Genomic DNA, 21,772 nt, shown 5'->3' on the forward strand with positions numbered 1-21,772 from the left:
GGCAGTGGTGGCACATGACTTTAATCTATAATCCCAGCATTTGGGAGGCAGAGGCAGGTGGTCTACAGAGTGAGTTCCAGGGTAGCCTGGTCTACATAGAGAAACTCTGTGTCCAAAAACCAAAACCAAACATACAAAACTTAAAAAAAAAAATCTAAACAACAATAAATGGACTAATGAGCCGGGGGGGGGGGGGGGGGGGGGGGGAGCCTTAGTTTCTTGCAGCTTGTATCCGGCAGCGCCAAGCTATGAAATTTGACCCCTTCGGGCTACCGTCGCGGGGACCGGAAGGGCCCGCGACATTGCTTCCGGGCCTCCCTTTTGCTTTTCCCCCCTCGTCTCCCTCACGCTGTGTCCCCACCCCCGCTGCCTCTCCCATCGTGTTTTGTGTTTGTCGGCGAGGCCGAGCCCTGGAGGCGAAACCTGGGGTCCGTGTGGAGGGACACAGCCCTCGTGGTTGGGAGCCGGAGTTGCGGAGAGGACGGACTGAGGTGGGCTGAGGTGGAGCCGGGATGTTCCTCCGGGAGGTGGCGGCGGTGTAGAGACGCGGCGGGGAGCGGAGCAGGTGGGGCGGGGCCGAGCGGGGCGGGCGGGTCTGAGGCGGCGGCGGCCGCGGGTGGGCGTGAGGCCGGGCGGTGGGGCGCGGGAGCTGCCCCCGGGCCGCCGCGTTCCCTCCGTGGGCCCGGCAGCCGGACCCGCGCGCGTCCTCGGGAGCGTGGATGTCGGTGGTCGCCTTTGCTGCAAGCTCCGCTCGGTCACGTAGGAAAGACCTTGTCTGTCTGTCTGTCTGCCTTGCCTTTCTTTCTCCTCGCCTTGGCTTAAGCGGGGCGTAGAATCGGGGCCGGGTGCAGCTGAGAACCCCTTGGCCTGTGCAGCCATCCCCCTGCCTGCTCGCAGGAGTTCCCTTCTTCCGCAGGGAAGCGAAGTAACGTGAGGAAAGCAGTGAAGGAGCCGAGAGGGAGTTAGTTAACTCGGACCAGCTGTCCCCAGGCGGCCGGGGTACTTCCGATTGGACAGTGTGGAGACAGAGTGGACTTTCTAGTTAACCAGGGACAGGTTAGCTCCCAGAACTACCTTGTAGAGAAGCACTCCTCGGTTTTCTGAACCATAGTTCTGAGTATTCCCTAGTGCATGTTGGTGTTCTCCAAGCCCTCTAAGCTCTTAGTTCTTATCCAGGCCCGTTGGTCTGTATGAGAAGGTGAATTTCCCTAGAAAATCTCCGGATCGCGTTCCGGAGGAGGAGAGAGGAGAGAGGACAGACTATGTGAATAAGAGGTCGCAGGATAGGGGTGCGTTTCACTACGAGACTGAAACTGTCTGAGAGCTGAGCTTAGGGTCAGTTTTGTTTCTTGTTCTGCACAGGGCAAAAGCATGTCCTCCCTCCCTGGGTGCATCAGTTTGGACGCAGCACCAGCTGCAGCTGACTCTGAAGACATTGCCGAGCTGCAGCAGGCCGTGGTCGAAGAGCTGGGCATCTCCATGGAGGAACTTCGTCAGTTCATTGATGAAGAACTGGAAAAGATGGACTGTATCCAGCAGCGGAAGAAGCAGCTAGCAGAGTTGGAGACGTGGGTGGTACAGAAAGAGTCTGAGGTGGCTTATGTTGACCAGCTACTTGATGATGCATCCAGGTAAGGACTCATGGAAGCCAAAGTAAATGTCCATTTGCAGGCTTGCTAGGGTGATTGTTGAGGGCAGAGTTGAGTCAGGTGGGACCTTCCACTCCTCAGGGTTTATAGTGCAGAGTGACAGCATACACTTTCCCCTGTGTATATGGTCAGCAGTGGGAGGGTAAAGACTCCAATTCCTTTGTGTTCCTCCTGTACTGAAACTGTTTTCTTAGTAAGATCACCAGGAAGGACCCTGTCTCAAACAAAAGAAATAAAAAATTCATTAAAAATATGAAAAAAGACTACGAATGTTAATTTCAGCTGAAGTTACACGTGTGTACCATAGCACCTGGCTTTCGTAGGTTTGTAAATGGTAATAAACACATAAGATTTCTCAGCATCACTCATCATGGGGTGACATGTAAATCAGAACCACTTTTTAACTGTATTACGTGCCTGTAAAACCAGCACTCAGGAAGTGACACCATAAAGATCATGGGGTCAAGGTCAGCTTCCTCTTACATAGTAAATACCAGGCCAGCCTGGTGGTGTTTGACTCTCTTGTTGGACTTTCTTTGGACTGCCAGCCCCAAAATAATGTCACAGAGACTTATTATTAATTATGAAAGGTTAGCCTTTAGCTTAGGATTGTTCCCAAGCAGCTCTTATAACTTAACCAGTTTCTATTAGTCTACATTCTGCCACATGGTTCTTACCTCTCCTCCATTCTGTATGTCCGACTCACTCCGGTCTTGTTGGCATCTTCTGTCCACCTGAATTCTAACCCTGAGTTCTTCTCTCTCCCTGGAAGCCCTGCCTATTTTCTTCTGTAATAGATGGACCTGTGTAGACCACAGATGTTATATGACTCATCTATATGAAATGTCCAAAACAGGCAAATCCATAGACACAGACTACATGTAGGTTTCTGGTTAGGAAAGTGGAGGGAAAGGAATGATGGGTAATGAGCATGGAGTTTCTTTTTGGACTGATGAAAATGTTCTGAAAGTAAGTGCAGCATGATAGTGTCACAGTCTAATCAATGAACTAAAATTCACTGAACTTCATGCACATGGATTGTACCTAAATTAAGAATTTGTTTTTTGTTTTTGCAAACAAGTTTTCTCTGTGTAACAACCTTAGCTGTACTAGAACTTGCTTTGTAGCCCAGGCTGGCCTCAAACTCAAAGAGATTGCCTGCCTTTGCTTCTGAGCACTGGGATTAAAGGTGTGCACCACCACCTGACAAGAATTTTTTAAATTAAGTGAATTTTAGAATGACGTAGATAAAATAGCCACATTTCATGTTCACTAAGTAGATGGTGGTAGGTGTGGGGCGTTTCTATTATCATCAGTATTTTTCTTGCACGCTACTTCTAGGAAATGAGCATTTGCTAAAGTTCATTAGCCTCATCTCATACTTTTATCATTTTATTTTTTTCTAAATTTTTTGAGGAGAGAGTCTTCCTATGTAGCTCTAGCTGTCCTGGAACTCACACTGTAGACCAGGCTGGCTTGAACCACAGAGATTCACCTACCTTTGCCTCAAAATTCAAATAGATGATGAAAAGCTTAAGTATGTTAGACTACCAACTGTCTCAGTACTTCATCTAGAGGTAAACATTGGCAGGTACTTTTTTTTTTCTATCTCCAGACCCCTTTCACTACCGCCTGTTCCCAGTACTGGGTGTTGAACCTACTGACTCTTGTATGTTACCAATAAATGTGACCCCACCCACTTTATAGTGATTTGCTTGTTTGGTTTTGGACTTTTAAGAGTGGTTTTTGCTCTTTTTAAAGATTTATTTCATTATTTTATTTTATTTTTTTTGAGACAGTTTTTCTGTATAGCTCTGGCTGTCATGGAACTCACACTCTGTGGACCAGACTGGCCTCAAACTCAGAGATCTGCCTGCCTCTTTCTCCCAAATGCTGGGATTAAAAGTGTGAGTCACTGCTGTCCGACATGGATTGAAGCCTTTGTTCAGTGGTTATAAGCAGGTTCTGAATTTCTAGAAGACTTGAATTTAGTTTCTAGTCTATGTGTGGCAGATTTCAGCTCTCTGTAGCTTCAACTCCAAGAAATCAGAATCCCTCTTCTGGGCTCTGCAGGCACCTGGATAGAGGTGCCATTTTTCTACACTGATATAGATATATTTCAAAATAGTCTTTAAAAAGAATTACACTATCATAAATATATTTTCATGTATATATGAATTTGAGAGACTGTAGACGTTTCTCAGTAGATAGAGTGCTTGCTTAGTATGCAGGAAACTCTAGGTTCAATTCCAGCAATGTACTAGCAGTGTGTTGTCATACATGCTTATGATCTTAGCACTGAGAGATGAAGGCAGAAAGTTTATGATCATTTCCATGTCCATATTAAGTCCAAGGTCAACCTGGCTTATGTGTGACCCTTTGTTTAAGAAATTAATAGGGATTTGAGAATGGCAGTAAGTTTTGGTGAGCCTACCTTGGGTTTAACCACCTATGTATGTCATGCAGTAAGCTCTATGAGTTATAGTCTTCTCATAGATACGCCAGGATGCAGAAGTAGGAAGGAGCTGAGGAGATGGTTCTTTGGGTAAGAATGCTTGGTTTGTAAGCATGAGGGACCTGAGTTTGAATCCCTAGGACTCGTGTAAAAAAATAGCTGAACATGGCTGTTGTGTATGTAATCCTAGCACTGTTGGATAGAAGTAGATCCCCAAGAACTCAATGGCCAGCTCGCCCAAATGCAAATTTCCCATTCAGTGATAGACTGTTTCTGAAGGCAGGGGTTGGAGAGCAACAGAAGAAGACACCTGGTGTTGAATTGGCCTCTGCATGCTTGGAGCTGTCATACTTACTGCTTCTTGCACTACATACATAGTACACATCAGAAACAATGCAAAAAAAAGTTACCAGGAACTGCATACACTGTTTCATGATAATAACATTCAGCTGAATTCATCCCAGAGAGATTAATAAGAAATGACACCTAAAATTGATTTCTGAGTCAGATGTGTAAGAAAAAGTATCTTGACAAAGTGACCAGAAGCTCCCAAACACTTCTTTTTTTTTTTTTTTTTTGAGTCAGATGGAGTTTCTTGTTGGGACTGCCAGCTCCCAAATAACCACACAGAGACTTCTTATTACCTATAAATGCTCAGCCAGCTCTTATAACTTAAACTAACACATTTCTATTCATCTATATGCTGGCCTGAAGTTTGTTTACCTCATCTATGAATTTCCCATGTTGCTGTTTCTTTGTCTGGCTTAGGACTCCTCTGACTCAGTCCTCTTCCTTCCTAGTGTTCTCTGTGCCCTGAAAATCCTGCCTAGCTATTGGCCAGTCAGCTTTTTATTAACAATGAGAGCATCACATCTTCCCAGTGTACAGGACTATATTACAGCAGGGTCTCTCTGTGTAGCCATGGCTGTCCTAAAACTCTGTAGACCAGCCTGGCCTTGAACTCACAGAGATCCGCCTGACTCCACCATCACTGCCCAGCTCTGAAATACTTTCTCTATTTTTGTATTTTATGTGTATGGTGTGTGTGTGTCTGTGTCTGTCTGTCTATGTCTCTGTGTCTCTGTGTAAGCATGCCTGTGCACTTTCTTCTGCCTTATTCCCTTGAGACAGTATGTCTAATTGAATATTAAGTGTATCGTTTCAGCTATGCTGCTAGTTTTCTGAAATATCCAACAGCACTGGTCTTATAGGCACTCAAAGCTATGACTGACTGCCCTAGTCACTGTTCTATTGCTGTGAAGAGACACCATGACCAAGGCAACACATAAAAGAAAGCATTGAATTGGTGCCTTGCCTACAGTTTCAGAGAGTTAGTTCATTATCTTCATGCTGGAGAGCATGTTGTTACTCGTTGCACTGGAGCCATAGCTGAGAGCTACATCCTGATTCACAAACTGAGCAAGAGATCGAGACAGGACCTGGCATGGGCTTTCGAAACCTCAAAGCCCCCCTCAGTGACACACTTCCTCCAACAAGGCCATAACTCCTAATTCTTGTAATCCTTTCAAACAGTTCCCCTCCCTGGTGACTAAGCCTTCAAGTATATGAGCCTGTGGGGGCTGTTATTATTCAAACCACCACACTGGTTTTTTAACATGGGTGATAGAGATACGAACTCAGATAGTCTTGCTTGCCCAGCATGCTCTCCTACCCAGTGAGCTTTCTCCCCAGTCCTTAAATATAATTGAATCTCTTTTGGTTGTTGAAGACAAGTTCTTCACAGGTAGTAAGCTTTTTCCTGTTTTTTATTTGTTTGTTTTTATGTTTATCTGTTTGCAGCATTAGGGATGTGAACCATGGGTCCCTGCTCATGTTAGGCAAATGCTGTCTCACTAAGTCCCTGACTTCTCATTGTGTCTTAACTCCTGATAACTGCATCCTCCTCCCCTCACCCCTTCCATTTTCCTACAGCTCCGTGAAGCTATGGCTGCCTTAAGAAAATCACCTCAGATGTCCAGAAGTTCATGGATGCTGTCAACAAGAAGAGCGTTCCCAGGATCTACATAAAGGTTAGTGTTGAGGGGTAGCTACATAAATGAGAGGCGCGTTCTTTCTGAAATGTTACTGACAGTCAGCTTTGCGTCTCAAAATCCTGTTCTAATTGTCAGTTTCTTTTATTATTGTTATTATTATTATTATTATTATTATTATTATTTTGAGACAGGGTTTCTCTGTGCAGTTTTTGGAGCCTGTCCTGGATCTCACTCTGTAGACTAGGCTGGCCTGGAACTCACAGAGATCCACCTGGCTCTGCCTCCTGAGTGCTGGGATTAAAGGCGTGCACCCCCCCACCCCCCTACACTCTACACCCCCCTACCCCCGGCTTAATATTTTTATGTCCACAGTCAGTCTGAGATTGTTTGATGTGGTGGCTCAGGATGTTAACTGTTGTTACTGTTCCTGTTAGTAAGGAGTTAGGACTAGGAGGTTGTGGTGGCATGTTAGGTAAGCACTCCACCAGCTGAGCTACACGCCTATCCTACCCTACTGCCCTCTTGACCTTTCCTTTCTCTAACCTATGACATCACTATTTATAACAACTCCGTGTGTCTGTCTATAGGAACCTTGGGTCAGATGTCTGGAGAACTGAGCAAAGATGGGGACCTGGTAGTCAGCATGCGGATTCTGGGCAAGAAGAGGACTAAGACATGGCACAAGGGCACCCTTATTGCCATCCAGACTGTTGGTATGTTCAAGCTAGAGGAAGGCCTAAGGAAAGGTAGCCTGTAGGTCTCCATTGCTGATTCTTTCCCCAAAGCCTTTCCTTTTGTCTCCTACATCGCAGCCAGGACTTAGAGTTGTGTCGTGGATGTTTGTTTTGTTTTAATTTTGTTTGTCTTTTACCCAGGTCTAGGAAAGAAGTACAAAGTGAAATTTGACAACAAAGGGAAGAGTCTGCTGTCTGGCAACCATATTGCCTATGATTACCACCCTCCTGCTGACAAGCTGTTTGTGGGGAGTCGAGTGGTGGCCAAATACAAGGATGGAAATCAGGTCTGGCTGTACGCTGGCATTGTAGCTGAGACCCCCAACGTCAAGAACAAGCTCAGGTACCTGGACAGGATGGCAGACTGTAGGGGAATAGGAGCTGGGAGCACAGTGCCCAGCTGTTGATGCCGTGGCCAAGATTCCCTGTCAGCTTTTGTGTTCTCGGTCCCTTGTGATCAGAAACCCTTTCTCTTTTTCCACGTCATTTCTGTATGTGTAGCTCAGGCTGCCATCACACTTTTGTTTGTTTTCTGATGGGTTCTCTGTGTAGTCCTGGCCATCCTGGAACTCACTCTGTAGACCATGTTGGCCCAGAACTCAGAGATCCACCTGCTTTGCCTCCTGAGTGCTGGGATAAAGGTGTGCGCCACTGCACTTTGTCACACTTCTTATGTATCCTAGATTGGTCTCAAATTGACAAACCCCCTGCCTCTGTCTTGTGAGTACTTTAAAGGTGTGCACCACACTGCCAGGTTAGAGGCATTGTCTTAATTGACATTTCCTCTTCTCAGATGATCCTAGTTTGTGTCAAATTTACAAAATAAGTAGCATACTGGAATTTATAAAATTGTAGTTTAGCCAGACATGGTGGCAAATGCCTTTAATCCCAGTTTTGGAAGGCAGAGACAGGGGGATCTCTGAGTTGGAGGCCAGCCTGGTCTACAAAAGGAGTTCCAGGACAGCCAGGGCTGTTATACAGACAAACCTTGTGTCAAAGAAAACAAAATAAAGAAACAAATAAACTGTAGTTTAAAAAAATCTTGCTATATGACAGTCAGGGTCACTCACACCTATAATCCCGTAGTCAAAAAGCTATGGCACAAGGATCACTTCAAGTTTGAGGATAGCCTGGGCTACATGGTGAGGTCCTGTTTCATGAAACTATCAATTGTTAGCTAGGTATGGTTGCAATTGCCTGTAATCCCAGCACTTGGGAATAGGGGTTAAGAGGTTCCCAGTAGTTCAAGGTCAGCAGCCTTACATATTGAGATCCTGTATCAGCAAACAAAGGGGCTAAAGACTGTTTAAGAGCACTTGCTGCTCCTCCAAATGACCTGAGTTAGGTTTCCAGCACCCATATCTGAGGGTTCACAACTACCTGTAATGCTAGCTCCATGGATCTGACACCTCTGCCTACTCATGTGCCTGCCCTTCAGTACACAGACGTAAATGTAGACATAGATCCATATAGTAAAGAGTAATAAAAACTCACCCAGGATTACACAGAGAATTCTTGTATTAAAAAACCAAAAGAAAAAAGAAAGAAAAAAAATAATTAAAAACAAAACTATACAAAACCTCTAAAACCAACCAACCATTCAAACAAAACAACCTAACAAACCAACCAAACCAGAAGCTATCTGTCCTCTCACTCAGCCTCTGTTTAGCGGACGGTTTATTAAACTTCATTGATCTGTTTATAGTTGTTCATTTGTGTAAGTGTATATGATATATATGTGGGGCGGGCTCTCCTTCCGCCTCAAGTGCCTGTAGCTCATGAGCCATCTTGCCAGTTCTGCTTGTTTGTTTGTAAGTTTTGTGTGTGTGTGTGGGAGTGAGTGCACACGCGATGTTGCGTGAGAGCTGAGGACACTTGCAGGAGCCCGTTCTCTTGTTCTCTTCTCCCTTCTGTAAGATCAGAGCATTGGAACTTGGGTTGTTAGCTCGGCTGTGTGTGCCCTTACCAGTGCAGTCACCTTGACAGCAAATTCTTAACTATTTGGTGAATCAGACTGTGAGACAACAAGACAAGGGCAGTGCCATATGCTTGTAGTCCAACACTGGAAGAAGGGGCAGTAGAATCAGGACTTCAAGGCCATTCTCATCCACATGGTAAAATTTGAGGTTAAACGACCCCTCCCCCCACCCACATCCACATGGGAATGAATGTAATAGGTTTTGAATGCCAGTTTCTTTCAATTTGCTTCTCAATACTGGATTAATTTACAAGGTCTTTTTGTTTGTTTTGTTTTGTTTTGAGACAGGGTTTGTCTACATAGTCCTGACTGTCCTGGAACTCACTATGTTGACCAGGCTGGCTTTGAACTCACAGAGATCCGCTTACCTCTGTCTTGAGTGCTGGGGTTAAAAGCATTCACCACTATGCTCTGCTTCGATTGTATTTTTTGATCTGTGAAGTTGTAGAATTTGTCTCATGGTGTTGTGAGTATACAGTGTCTGTCCTTAATTGCCCAGTTCTTATAATTCTGTGCAGCTGTCACCTTACCATTTGTAAAAACTTGTCACTTTATCCTTATTGACGTAGGAGGACTAGTTTCATTTTGTAGTCTAGGCTGGACTCTGTCTTCTGAGTGCTGTTATACATGTCTTAATAAAAATATCTTCATTCATTGCCTCCAGTTTTGCCTGTTGACATCTCTAGTACCACATGTTGATAATCATCTAGCGTCTTTTATCCTACCAGGTTCCGAGCAGGCTTTAAAAAAGTTAGTTACCGGACTTTTACTAGGACAAAGGTCCTTAAAGGAAAACGGTCTAGAAAGGATTAGAGATCACTACGTGAAGTTGACATATTAGAACATATAAAGAGGATTATATAACAAATCATCTGTAGGGAGCATATGCAGACGAGCTCGCTAGGAAAGTAAACTTTTTAGTAAAATACTCGTTTTCATTGCGTTTCACTGACGTCAACTTGGTCATGAATCTGACGCAAAGAAGGCAGGATTAGGGAAACAGCTGGTCGACCGCCTGGCTCGCAGGTCACTGGACTCACTGGTCTAGCCATTAGCCCGGCCCCTAAGTCGACTTAGTGTTCCTATTGGTCCGCGTTCCCGAGGAGGCCGTCCACAGGCTGACCGCGCCCATGCTATGGGGCGTGTCTTCCCCCAGGACGGGGTGGGGGGGGTACCCGCCATCTTGGATCCCGCGGTAGCGGTGGCGGCGGTGAGGTGCCGATCCTGTGGAGTGGCTCTTCCCTCCCCTCCCCCAGCTCGGTGGCGGCGGCCCCTCCCACTGAGGGTGGCGCAGCGACGGTGCCATCTCGACCATGGCGGCGACTACGGCTAACCCAGGTGAGGAGACCCGAGGGACTGACAAGTGCGGAGAGCCGGGCTGAGCAGCCGGGCCGTGGCGTCCGGGCGGTGGGGGAGGGGCGTGGGGAGGCTCCTTGCCCGGCGGAGCCGGGGAGCCGGGGAGGGGCGTCGGGGGGCTCTGCTGTGCCCCGGACCTGGCGTGGCGGAGGTGCGGGGTTGGGCCGCTTCCACTGCTGGGGGCGTTTGGGAGTGCTGTGGTCTTTTAACCCTCTGCCCGCTGACGTCCCCTGATGTCCAAGAAGTAACTGGGCAGAGTGGCTCGGTTTACTGGGAGTGATCGGGGCTGTAAACGTAAACATTGATGTTTCACGGGGTCTTGATTTCACAGTCGGGAAGGTTTCCGTTTAAATGTAAAACTTGGTTCTTTAAGTATCTGCTGAGATCCTTGTGGCGTGTAACTCCCACCCGCCGCCCTCCCCCTCGGGCTGGACTTTGAAACTTGGAGTTTATGTTTTCTAATGTCTGCTGCCGAAGGCAGAGGTTTGGGTCATGGTTGTATTTCAGGACAGGTCTTTATCCAGAACCCATTTTTCAATCTTTTAGGTCGAGGTGAAGCAATTCCTATTCTTTCAGAAAAATGTTCCATGCCATTTGTCTGTGGACATCCTCTTGCCTCCCTCCCCACCCCTTCTTTCTGTTATTTTGGGACATGGGCTTACTCTAGTCCCAGGTTGGCCTCGAACCGCTGCAACTGCTTGTCTCAGCTTTCCCACTACTGGAATTACCAGGCATGACCCATCTCACCTGACTGCCCAGTCCTCTTTCCACTACATTACAGTTACTTCTTATGAAGTATTCCATTTTAGTGGGCCTGATTTATCTTGACATTCTCTGACAAAGTAAATCCCCAACTTCCCAGAACTTTGTATCTTCACAGCTTTTTAGAAAGTAAGGGTTGGGGAAAGGAGTATGGTGGTCTTTGCTGTCTCATATTGAAATTTAAATTTTACTTAGTTCATGTCTGTGAGTAGCAGGTTTGTATACAGTGGTGAATCACTGCAAAATGTACTGTTTTCCCATTATTTCTGGAAACAGCTTTTTTTTTTTTTTTTTTCTTTCTGAGACAGGGTCTCTCTACATAGCCCTGGCTGTTCTAGAATTCACTATGTAGGCCAGGCTGGACTCAAACTCTTACAGAGATCATGTGCCAATACCAGTTTTTTAAAAAATACATATTTTTTAAGTTTTAAAAATTATGTAAATGGGAATGTTTACACATGAGTGCAGGTGTGGGAGGAGTCCAGAATAAAGTGTTGGATCCCTGGAGCCAGAGTTGTAAGCCATAAGATGTGGATTCTGGGAACTGACCTCAGGTCCTACAAGAACAACACACACTCCTAAGCATTGAACCTTCTCTTCAGCTCCTGAATATTAGTTCCTTAATCTTAAATCATTGTTTACATGAAGAAAAGATGAAATAAGTCAGAATTCTATTGGAGTGATTGCCGAATCCTAGGATACAAAGTATACAATTGGAAAATGTTAGGGAAAACCAGACGGTGTAGTAAAGTAGCCCAGGTCTGAGTTAGTGAATAAACACGATTTCAAACTGATCACACATTGCAAAATCCTTATATAACTCCTCAGAGTGCATCGTGTTTCTCTCGCTAAGAAGTGCCACAGATAAACAGATTTTAGTGTGTAAGTCAGGAGCTTTTCCAGCTGTGCGGGTGGAGCTGTCTTGTTTGTTCTGTTTTTAAACAAGTCACCAGAATGACAGTCTCTTGACCAGATTTTCATTTCCTGATCAATATTAGCCTAAGTGTCTGAGCAGGGAATAGTAATTTTTTTTCTGTCATTTTTTTCTGAGTAGGGCTATTTGAGAGGCTAGCCTGGAGTTTTCTATGTAGGTAGATTAGGCTGGCCTTGAACTTGCAATGATCCTTTTCTGTCTCCACAAGTGCTGCCATTACAGGCTTGTGTCACTGTCTATAAACTTGCAGAATTTTTTTAATAAGGTGAAGAAATCCTTTTAATGAAACAGTTACGGGTTTTTGTTTGTTTGTTTGGTTTTTGGTGTTTTGAGGCAGGGTTTCTCTGTGTAGCCCTGACTGTTCTGGAACTTGCTCTCTAGATGAGGCTGGCCTTGAACTCAGAGATCTGTCTGTCTCTGCCTCCCTAGTGCTGGGACTAAAGGCATGTGCTACCACCACCGGACAGAAACAGTTGATTTTGTTTATTTTCATTTGGTTGCTTTCTTCTTCAATTTTGAGATTGCATTTTATTTTTTGGAGATGGCATCTCCCTGATGCAGGATAGAAAGAAAATTATGGGGACATGGGAAGGGAAAGGAGCCCTTTCACAATCTGGCTAAAGACATTATTACATTTGCTAAGGCCTTTTCTCCTTTCCCAGCTTGAAAACTTCAGTTTTCCGGAAGCCTCCCTGGAGTCTGCCTTTGTGATACAAGGGCACGTTCTGAACCTCTGTAACCTGCCTGGCTCCTGGGGTTGAGTCATCCTGTAATTGTATTTACCAAAAGAAGAGGGAGGACTTCTGAACTCCTTTAATCTTTGCAGAGGCAGGGGGATGTCTAAGTTCAAGACCATCCTGGCCTACTCAGTGAGTTCCAGGCTACATAGTGAGACCTTGTCAAAAAACAAACAAACAAACAAACAAACAAACGCCAAACCAGTAAAATAAAAGGAGGAGGAGTGGGTTCTTAGCAAACCTTTGAGACGTAACCTGCGATTCACAAGAGTCTTCTAAGACACTAAATTGTTGGTCTCCTTTAGTAAGCCCGTACTCACACTCTAGGATGTCTTCTCTTTCCTGAGCTCCTTTTCTTTTTATTTTTAAACCCCTGTCCTTGAAATCTGTATTGTAATTGCTTTTAACAGACTTCAATTTGTATCATACTGCTTGTCCTGAAATTCTTTGAGTAAAGTCAGGAATCCTAAGTTGCCTGAGTGAACTTCCCTAAAGGGAAGGGTAGCTCTCCAGGCTGCTGTTAGTGAAAGCATAGAAAGCAATCTTTGTTCCTGCTGTAGCTGACGTCCCTATGTAGCCAGTGCTACCCCAGCCTCTGGGGTGCCGGGGTTATAGGCTTGGGCAGAGAACCACCCCACCCCACACCCAGTGAGGTTGATCCACTGCTGTCTGTCTTTATTATCTGTGCTTCTTTCCTTTATTCCATCGGTTCTAACTTACTGATTCCTTGTTCACAGTACATGACAGCTAGTCAGAAAAGTATGCCTTTCTGTTGTTGTTTCCCCCTTTCCCTTTTGTGTCAAATAGAGGCTGTGCTGGGATTTTTTTAGTAACCTGCTGAATTTTGGAAAATGAGATCCATGACTGAAGGGACATATTATGAGAAATGTACTATGCTCAATGAAAAGAAAGTAAATGGTTCTTGTGTCAAATTTCCTGCCCTCTTGAGACCAGGCTAACCTGGGACTTATTTTTATGTAGGCCAGGCTGTCCTCAAACTTACCTTGATCCTTCTGCCTCTGCCTCCTTAGTGCTAAGATTATAGGTTTAACACCCAGCCATTATGGAATTATCATGGTTTATTTCCTTAGGTCAGTTTTAGAGACCAGGGACATCATTTTTGAATTTTTTCTTTTTTCTTTTCAAGATAGGGTTTCCCTGTGTAGCTCTTACTGTCCTGGAACTCACTCTGTAGACCAGGCTGGCTTTGAACTCAGAGATCCACCTGCCTCTACCTCCCAAGTGCTGGGGTTAAAGGCATGCGCCACCACTGCCTGGATCTTTGAAAATTTTCTATTCTATTTTTGCTTGAGTTCTGATTATATTTCTTTGCAATTCTTGTTAGTTTTATCTTCAAATGCCTGAAAAAATTTTTTTTTTTTAAGTACTATTGTGGGGCTGGAGAGATGACTCAGCAGTTAAGAGCACTGGCTGCTCTTCCGGCAGACCCTGCTTCAGTTCCCAGTACCCACAGGGTGGCTCACAACTGTAACTCCAGTTCCAGGGGATCCGAGACCCTCACACAGACATACATGCAGGCAAACACCAATACACATAAAATAAATAAATAATTTTTAAAAAGTATTAGTGTGTATATGTATGTGTATGTTGCTCATGCTGTGGTTTACAGTGTAGAGGTCAGAGGTCAACCCTCCAGAAATGATTCTCTCATGATTATGCCTGTAATTTCAGTCTGTGGGAGACTGAGGCATGAAGATTGTCACAGCTTGAGGCCAAACAAACAAATGAAAAGACCAGGCTGTGTTGGTGCATGACTTTAATCCCAACACTGAGGAGGCAGAGGCAGGTGAATCTCTGTGAATTCCAGGCCAGCCTGGTCTAGAAAGTGAGTTCCAGGATAGGCTCCAAAAGCTACACAGAGAAACCTTGTCCTGAAAAACCAAAACCAAAAAACAAAAACAAAAACACTTTTCTCTCTAAGCTTCATTTAAGTTAATATTTAGGGTTGGAAACATTCTTGAACATGTTAATTTGTGTGCTAGGTGGTGCTGGAGAGATGGCTCTGTGGTTAAGAGCACTGGCTATTCTTGTAGAGGATCCAGGTTCAATTCTCAGCACCCACATGGCTTCATACAACCATCTGTAACTACAGTTTCAGGAGATCTAATGCCCTCTTCTGGCCTCTGTGGGCACCAGATATGCATGTGATACACAGACATACATGTGGGCAAAACAACCAAATACATAAGGTCTCTGTGAGATGGCTCAGTGGGTTAGTCATTTGCTGACAGGCCTGACTACCTGAGTCCAATGATGGACCCACATGGTAGCCGGAGAGAGCTGACTTCTGTAGGTCCTCTGACCTCACGTGTGCTGTTGTGCACACACATATACTGTAGTTTTTCAAAAGTCTCTTGATGATTCTTTACTTTCTTTTCGTGTTAGGAATTGAACTTAGGACTCCTCACATGCTGTGCAAACCTCTAGCACTGAGTTATATTCCCAGCCTTGTGCGTGTGTGTGTGTGTGTGTGTGTGTGTGTGTGTGTGTGTGTGTGTGTGTCAGAGGCAGAATGTGTGTAGAGGTCAAAGGACAATGTCCAGTTTCCTCACCTCCAGTCTCTTCATTGTTCACTGTTGTGTATAGCAGAATAGCTGTAGCTTCCAGGGATGCACCTGTCTCTGGCTTCCACCTCACAGTAGGAACATTGGTTACAGACACACACACTACTGTAACAGTTCTTACATGGGTTCTGGGGATTTGAACCTAGGTCTTCACACTCGTGCCACAAGTCCTTTAGCCATCAGCTGCTCCATTCCCAGCCCATTTTATTTATTTGTACCTTTTTATTTATTTTTGAGACAGTCTCACTATGTAGCTCTGGCTGGCGTAAAACTCATTATATTGACTAGGATGGCTTTGAACTCAGAGAGATCCAACTGCCTCTGCCCCCTGAATGCCCAGCACCATTTTATTTCTTTTGATCCAGGGTCTTATGTAGCTCAGGCTGATGTGGAGCACTGCTTTGTAGCTGAGAATGACCAGGAGTTCAGTCCTCCTGCCTCTACCTCCCAAGTGCTGGGACTACAGGTATGCAGCACCACTAGTTTAGGAAGAACACTAAAATTGAACATTTATTTATTTATGTATTTGTGAATATTGGGGATGTATATGACCGGCAGAGGATAACTTGTAAGATTCAGTTCTCTCCTTCCATCCTGTGGGTTCCTGAGGTTGAACTTGGGTTCTTAGGCTTCTGTAGCAATGCTGCTTTTTTTCCCCCAGGAGTTATTTATTCATTTAAAAATTTTATGTGTATGAGTGCTTTGCTTGCATGTAAGTACACCACATGTGTGCAATGCCCACAGAGGTGGAAGAGGGCATCCAAACTGGAGATGCAGATGGTTGTGAGCCACCATGAGGGTGCGGGAATCAAACCCAGATCCTCTGCAAGAATTGCCAGTGCTTTTAACTGTTAGGCCACCTTGTGAGGCCAAGAAAAAGAAAAGAATTCTTTAAGTATAACTTTTATCTGTATAAATAAGAGCTTTAAAAGCATCAGAAGTTTTATTTGCTTTTTTTTTTTTAGATATATGAAAAATAATTCAAGCAGTGTGAAATTCAGATGTCAAGATTTTTTTTCTAAATGGTCACACTTGGGATTGAGCCTGTGTTCCCATGACAGGCATTGAACTGCATGCATCCTTAGACCATCCCATCCCCCCTCCCCCCCAACACACACACACACACACACACACACACACACACACACACACACACGGTTTCTCTGTGTAGCTTTACGCATTTCCTGGAACTCACTCTGTAGCCCAGGCTGGCCTCCAACTCACAGAGATCCACCTGCCTCTGCCTCCTTAGTGCTGGGATTAAAGGTGTGCGCCACCACCACCCGGGTAACCATTTTTTTAAAAAGGAATTTTAATGATTTGGGTTTTTTTGTTTGTTTGTTTTTCAAGATATGGTTTCTCTGTGTAACAGCCCTGGCTATCCTGGAACTTGATTTGTAGACCAGGCTGACCTCTCCAGTGCTGGGGGATTAAAGGAGTTTGTCATCATGCCCATCTTACAGATGCTTTCCTTTTAAAAACATTTATTATATGTGTATATGCTTGAATATCTGTGTACACATCCCATGCATGCAGGAGCCCGAGTCAGTCAGAAGAGGGAGTCAGACACTATGGAACTAGAGTTACAGGTAGCTGTGAGCTACTATGTGGGTGTTAGGAACTAAACCTGGGTCCTTTACAAAAACAAGAAGCACTCCTAACAGCCGAACCATGTCTTCAGCTACCCAGTCTTGGCTCCCAACCTTTTATTAGTTAAATGAATGAATTTTTTTCTTTTAATTTTTAAACATGTTTTCACACTATAGCTCAGGCTGGTTTGGAACTTAGAATGAACTTTCTGCCTCAACTTTTAAGTGTTAGCATTACAGGTGTGAGCAATCACAGCTTGTTCTCTTGTGTGTGTATGCTTGAATATATATGTGTGCACAAATCCAAATGGAGGCCAGAGGTCAGTTCCTTCCTTAGGCACTGTCAGCTTTCTGTTTTTGGTGTGTGTGTGTAGGAGGTGTAGCTGTATAGTGTATGCACCTGTGTGCATTTGTGCACAGGCCAGAAAGCGTTGGATGTCCACCTCTGTAACTCTCTGTCTTATTCCTTTGAGGCAGGATTTCTTCCTGAACCTGGGAATTTTAAAAAATGATTTATTTGAGAGGTGGAACTGTATCTTCTCCTTAATTATCATGTGAAGGGCTAAGAATTTAATGGGGGGGGGGGGGAGGGAAGTGTGGAAGAGGACCAGGATCCAAACTGGCAGATTCCTGACCTTCGCTGCCCTCTTGGCTCTCCCGCCAGCCGCGCTACCAGGGTGTATCTCCCTTATTTCAGCCCAGAAACAGCCTCTTGAAACGGTTTAAATGAGAATGTCCTTGGCTCAGAGCGTACTCCTCACCTGGCTTTTCACATTACTCTTCCTGATCATGTTGGTGTTACACTGGATGAGAAGGCACCTTGGAACTGGTTCCTCATACTTATTCCAGCCTGGATGTTTGACACTACCCTTCTCGTCATGCTGATTGTGAAGATGGCATGTAAGTCATCTTCATGGACGGTGTAAGTCTGGCTTTGACTCCCGACATGGGTCGCACAACATTAAAAAGAAAGCCTGGTACCTCGTTGCAATGTTGCTTAAGTTAGCCTTCTGCCTCGCACTGTGTGCTAAACTGAAACAGTTTACTACCATGAACCTGTCCTATGTCTTCATTCCCTTATGGGCCTTACTGACTGGCGCTTTAACAGAACTGGGATATAATGTCTTTTTTGTGAGAGACTGACTACTGAGTACATCGTCTCTTCTGTTGCTATTCAACAAGCTACAGACAGTGTACTGAGTCTTTGCAAGTTTCAAGACTACCACAGATCTGATGGAAAGTACCAACTGTAGTCTTGAACTACCATAAAACAGGATTGGTGAGGCTTGAACTTGTAGCCAACCCAAAGCGGAATTACTCAATATTTGAGTTATTGATACCTTTATTATCCCTGTGTAAATAAAGTTTGTTTCTGACCTTAAAAAATGATTTATTTATTTTTATTTCATGTGTATTAGTGTTTTGCCTAAATGTACGTATGTCTGTGTGAGGGTGTCAGATCCCCTAGAACTGAGATTACATACAGTTGTGTGTGGCCATGTGGGTTCTGGGAATTGAACCCAGGTTCTCCGGAACCCAGGTCCTCTGGAAGAGCAGCCGGTGCTCTTTCTTAACCATCGAGCCGTCTCTCTAGCCCAGAACTTGATCGTCTTACTGTGTCACTGCCATTTTCCTTTGAGACAAGGTCTCTCCCTGAACCGGAGCTTGTGTGTTTTGGCTAGGCTGGCAGTCAGGCACCCTGGCAATCTTTCCATCTTGGAATCTCACAGTGCAGGGATTAATGGTGGTGTCTCTGAGAGGGCTTCAATGCCTGCAAAGAGCTGGGCATTCCAAGGCCAGACAAAACTTAGACAGTGAGACCCTGTCTCAAAACAGCAACAAGCCAGGCAGTGATGGTGCACGCCTTTAATCCTAGTACAAGGGAGGCAGAGGCAGGTAGATCTGTGAGTTTGAAGCTAGCCTGGTCTACATAGCTTGTACTAGGATAGCCAAGGCTACACAAAGAAATCCTGTCTCAAAAAACCAAAAGAAGAAGAAGAAAATAAAAACAAAGATAACCCTTTTCGTTTCACAACAAGGAAACAAACCTAGAGAAAGAAATGAACATATTTACTAAACATTTATTAATTTTCTCTGTGTGCCAAGCTATACTTTACTATTTTGTTGGTTACTCACTGTATTACTTATTTTTCAAATACTTGTTGTATGTGTATCTGTATGCCTAAGTGTATGTCTGTGCACCATATGGGTTTAGAAGCCTTCAGAGGTAAAAAGAGGAGGTTCCCTGGAACTGGAGTTAGAGACAGGTGTGAGCTGCCATGTGGGTGCTGGGAATTGAACCTGGGTCTTTTGGATGAATAGCCAATTTTCTTAACCCCTGAACTATCTCAGCAGTTCTTATTTTCTATGTCATGAAGCCTCTTCTACTTACCAAATAAATTACAAATTAAAAAAATTTACATCTCTTTACATAATCATTTACCTTTTGTATTTTCTCATTTTCACTGTAGTTGGATGACCAAAGTAAGTTTTTCTTGAGACAGGCTCTCAAATACCAGGTTGACCTTGATCTTACTATGTAGCTAAGGATAATGTTGAAGTTCCAGATTCCCTTACCTGTACCTCCATAGTGGTGGCATTATAGTTACGTGCAAGCACTCCAGGTGTATTGGGCTTAAGCCCGAGCTTCATGCATGCCAGGCAAGCACCTTGCTGAGCTACATGAATTCCAAGTCAGCCATAGCTAGGGTGAGGTCCTGTCTTAAAAAATAAATAAATAAATAAAAATAGGCCAGGGAGACAGCTCAGTTAGTAGAGCCCTTGCTTGTCAGGTACAAAATCCTGAGTTTAATCCCCAGTACAGTGCACCCCCCCCCCCCCCAACCACCAGATGGTTTCTAAGCTGGGTATGGTAGTGGCTTACACTTGTTTTTTTCTTTTTTCTGAGACTGAGTCCTGACTGTGTAGCTTAGCTGGCTTAAAACTTCCTGTGAAGACCAGGCTGCATTGAACTTGCTTGATTCTTCTACCTCTGCCTCCTCAGTGCTGGAATTACAGACCTGCACTATAGACAAAGTAAGTGAATTTCAGTCAGAAAATTCCCACAACTCACTGCCTTTTTCATATATATATTTAGCTTAATCATTTCCCATGAAGGGGGAAGTCAGTATTGTGGATTGATATCAGCAAATCTTAAGTTCAAGCTCGTAGACATATACATATGTGTGTGTATACACACAGTTCCGTCAGCTTTGCTCTTTCTTTTAAGACAAGGTCTCACTCTGTAGCTCTGTCTGGCCTGGAACTTACTATGTTGACCAGGCTGCTTTAGTACTCAAAGAAATCCACCTGCTTCTGCCTCCTGAGTGCTGATATTAAATACGTTCACCAGCTGGGCGGTGGTGGCGCACGCCTTTAATCCCAGCACTCGGGAGGCAGAGCCAGGTGGATCTCTGTGAGTTCGAGGCCAGCCTGGGCTACCAAGTGAGTTCCAAGAAAGGCGCAAAGCTACACAGAGAAACCCTGTCTCGAAACACCAAAAAAAAAAAAAAAAAAAAAGACGTTCACCACCACACCTGGTAATTTTGTTTTTTAAAGATTCTATTTTTATATGTGTGTGTGTGTGGGCACACATGTGAGTGCAGGTGCCCTTGGAGGTCAGAAGAGGTATTGGGTCCCCTGGAGCTAGAGTTATAGACTGAGCTGCCATGTGTAAGGAGCAGAGGAAGTCCTGAGTGAATGTGCTTTGTTGACATAGGCATGGCCATGTTGAGGCCTCCAAGGCCTCAGACCTATGGGAAATTGACAAAGCCATTACTCATAACAGCCAGGCTAAAGAGGCTGGCAGAGCTCTCCTGATTCTTAGTATGTGTGTCTGTTTGTATATGTGTGCTCATATGTGGGAGTGCAGAGGGCAGAGGTGGGTACCAGGTGTCTTCCTGGCTTACTCTTCATTTTATTTACCCGAGTTCTTATTCTCCTACCTTGATTTCCCGACTTTTGGGATTTTATATGTGTGCCAGCGTACCTGCTTTGTTTATGGCTAAATTCTATTTGGTAATCTTTTGTTAAGTATTTTAGTATGTTTTCAGGAAGAATGTTAGTCTATAATTTTGTATGTTTTTTACTGATTGTCTTGTTTTGATATCAGGTTAATACTAGATTCATCAGTAAAATGAGGTGGGAGGGAATATCCCATCCAAATATTTTCTGGAAGAAACTGTGTAGAGTTGGTGTTAATTCTTTACATGTTTGATTAAATCCATAGTAAAATAATCTGGACCTGGACATTTCTTTTTGGGGGATTGTAAAACTGGGAATTTAGTTTCCTTAGTTAGAGAACTATTACATTTCTTTCTTTTTTTTTTTTTTTGGTTTTTCGAGACAGGGGTTTCTCTGTGTAGCTTTGCACCTTTCCTGGATCTTGCTCTGTAGACCAGGCTGGCCTCGAACTCACAAAGATCCGCCTACCTCTGCCTCCCAAGTGCTGGGATTAAAGGCATGCGCCACCACCGCCCGGCTACATCTATTTTCATATCGAGTCAGTTACACTTCATGGGGTTTTCCCCTCTTATTGGAGGTTGGGTCAATTTTATTGATCTGTTCAAAAAACCAGCTTTTTGTTTTTATTGTTTTCTACTTAGAAATTCATTGACTTCTGGTCTTTTTAAAATTTTTTTTGGGGGGGGTTTGTTTTTTTTAAAGACTTTAATTATTTATTATGTATATAGTGTTCTGCCTGCATGTATGTCTACAGGCCAGAAGAGGGCACCAGATCTCATTACAGATGGTTGTCAGCCACCATGTGGTTGCTGGGAATTGAACTCAGGACCTCTGGAAGAACAGCCAGTGCTCTTAACCTCTGAGCCATCTCTCCAGCCCCCCCCCCCCTTTTTTTTTTGTTTTTTTTTTTCAAGACAGAGTTTCTCTATGTAACAGCCCTAGCTGTTCTGGAACTCGCTTTGTAGATCCGCCTGCCTCTGCCTCCCAGTGCTGGGATTAAAGGTGTGAGCCACCACTGCCCAGCAGTTTCTTTTCT

General features: G+C 44.4%; 1 protein-coding gene and 2 pseudogenes across 1 annotated transcript in view; all 3 read left to right on the forward strand.

Annotated features, from left to right (window-relative positions):
- The first annotated feature begins 339 nt into the window (after nucleotides 1–339).
- LOC131913809 (histone-lysine N-methyltransferase SETDB1-like) lies at nucleotides 340–8,456 on the forward strand (annotated as a pseudogene).
- Nucleotides 8,457–9,980: 1,524 nt separating this feature from the next.
- The window catches only part of Arnt (aryl hydrocarbon receptor nuclear translocator), an 84,122-nt gene continuing 72,330 nt past the window's right edge, over nucleotides 9,981–21,772 (forward strand). The window contains exon 1 of the mRNA XM_059265861.1: nucleotides 9,981–10,148. Coding sequence (XP_059121844.1) covers nucleotides 10,124–10,148 — 25 coding nt within the window. The 5' untranslated portion in view covers nucleotides 9,981–10,123. The remainder of the gene's footprint in view (nucleotides 10,149–21,772) is intronic.
- Nucleotides 17,375–18,173, forward strand: LOC131913289 (transmembrane protein 60-like; annotated as a pseudogene).

The sequence above is a fragment of the Peromyscus eremicus genome, chromosome 6 (genome assembly GCF_949786415.1).
Source record: "Peromyscus eremicus chromosome 6, PerEre_H2_v1, whole genome shotgun sequence".
Classification (NCBI taxonomy): Eukaryota; Metazoa; Chordata; class Mammalia; order Rodentia; family Cricetidae; genus Peromyscus; species Peromyscus eremicus.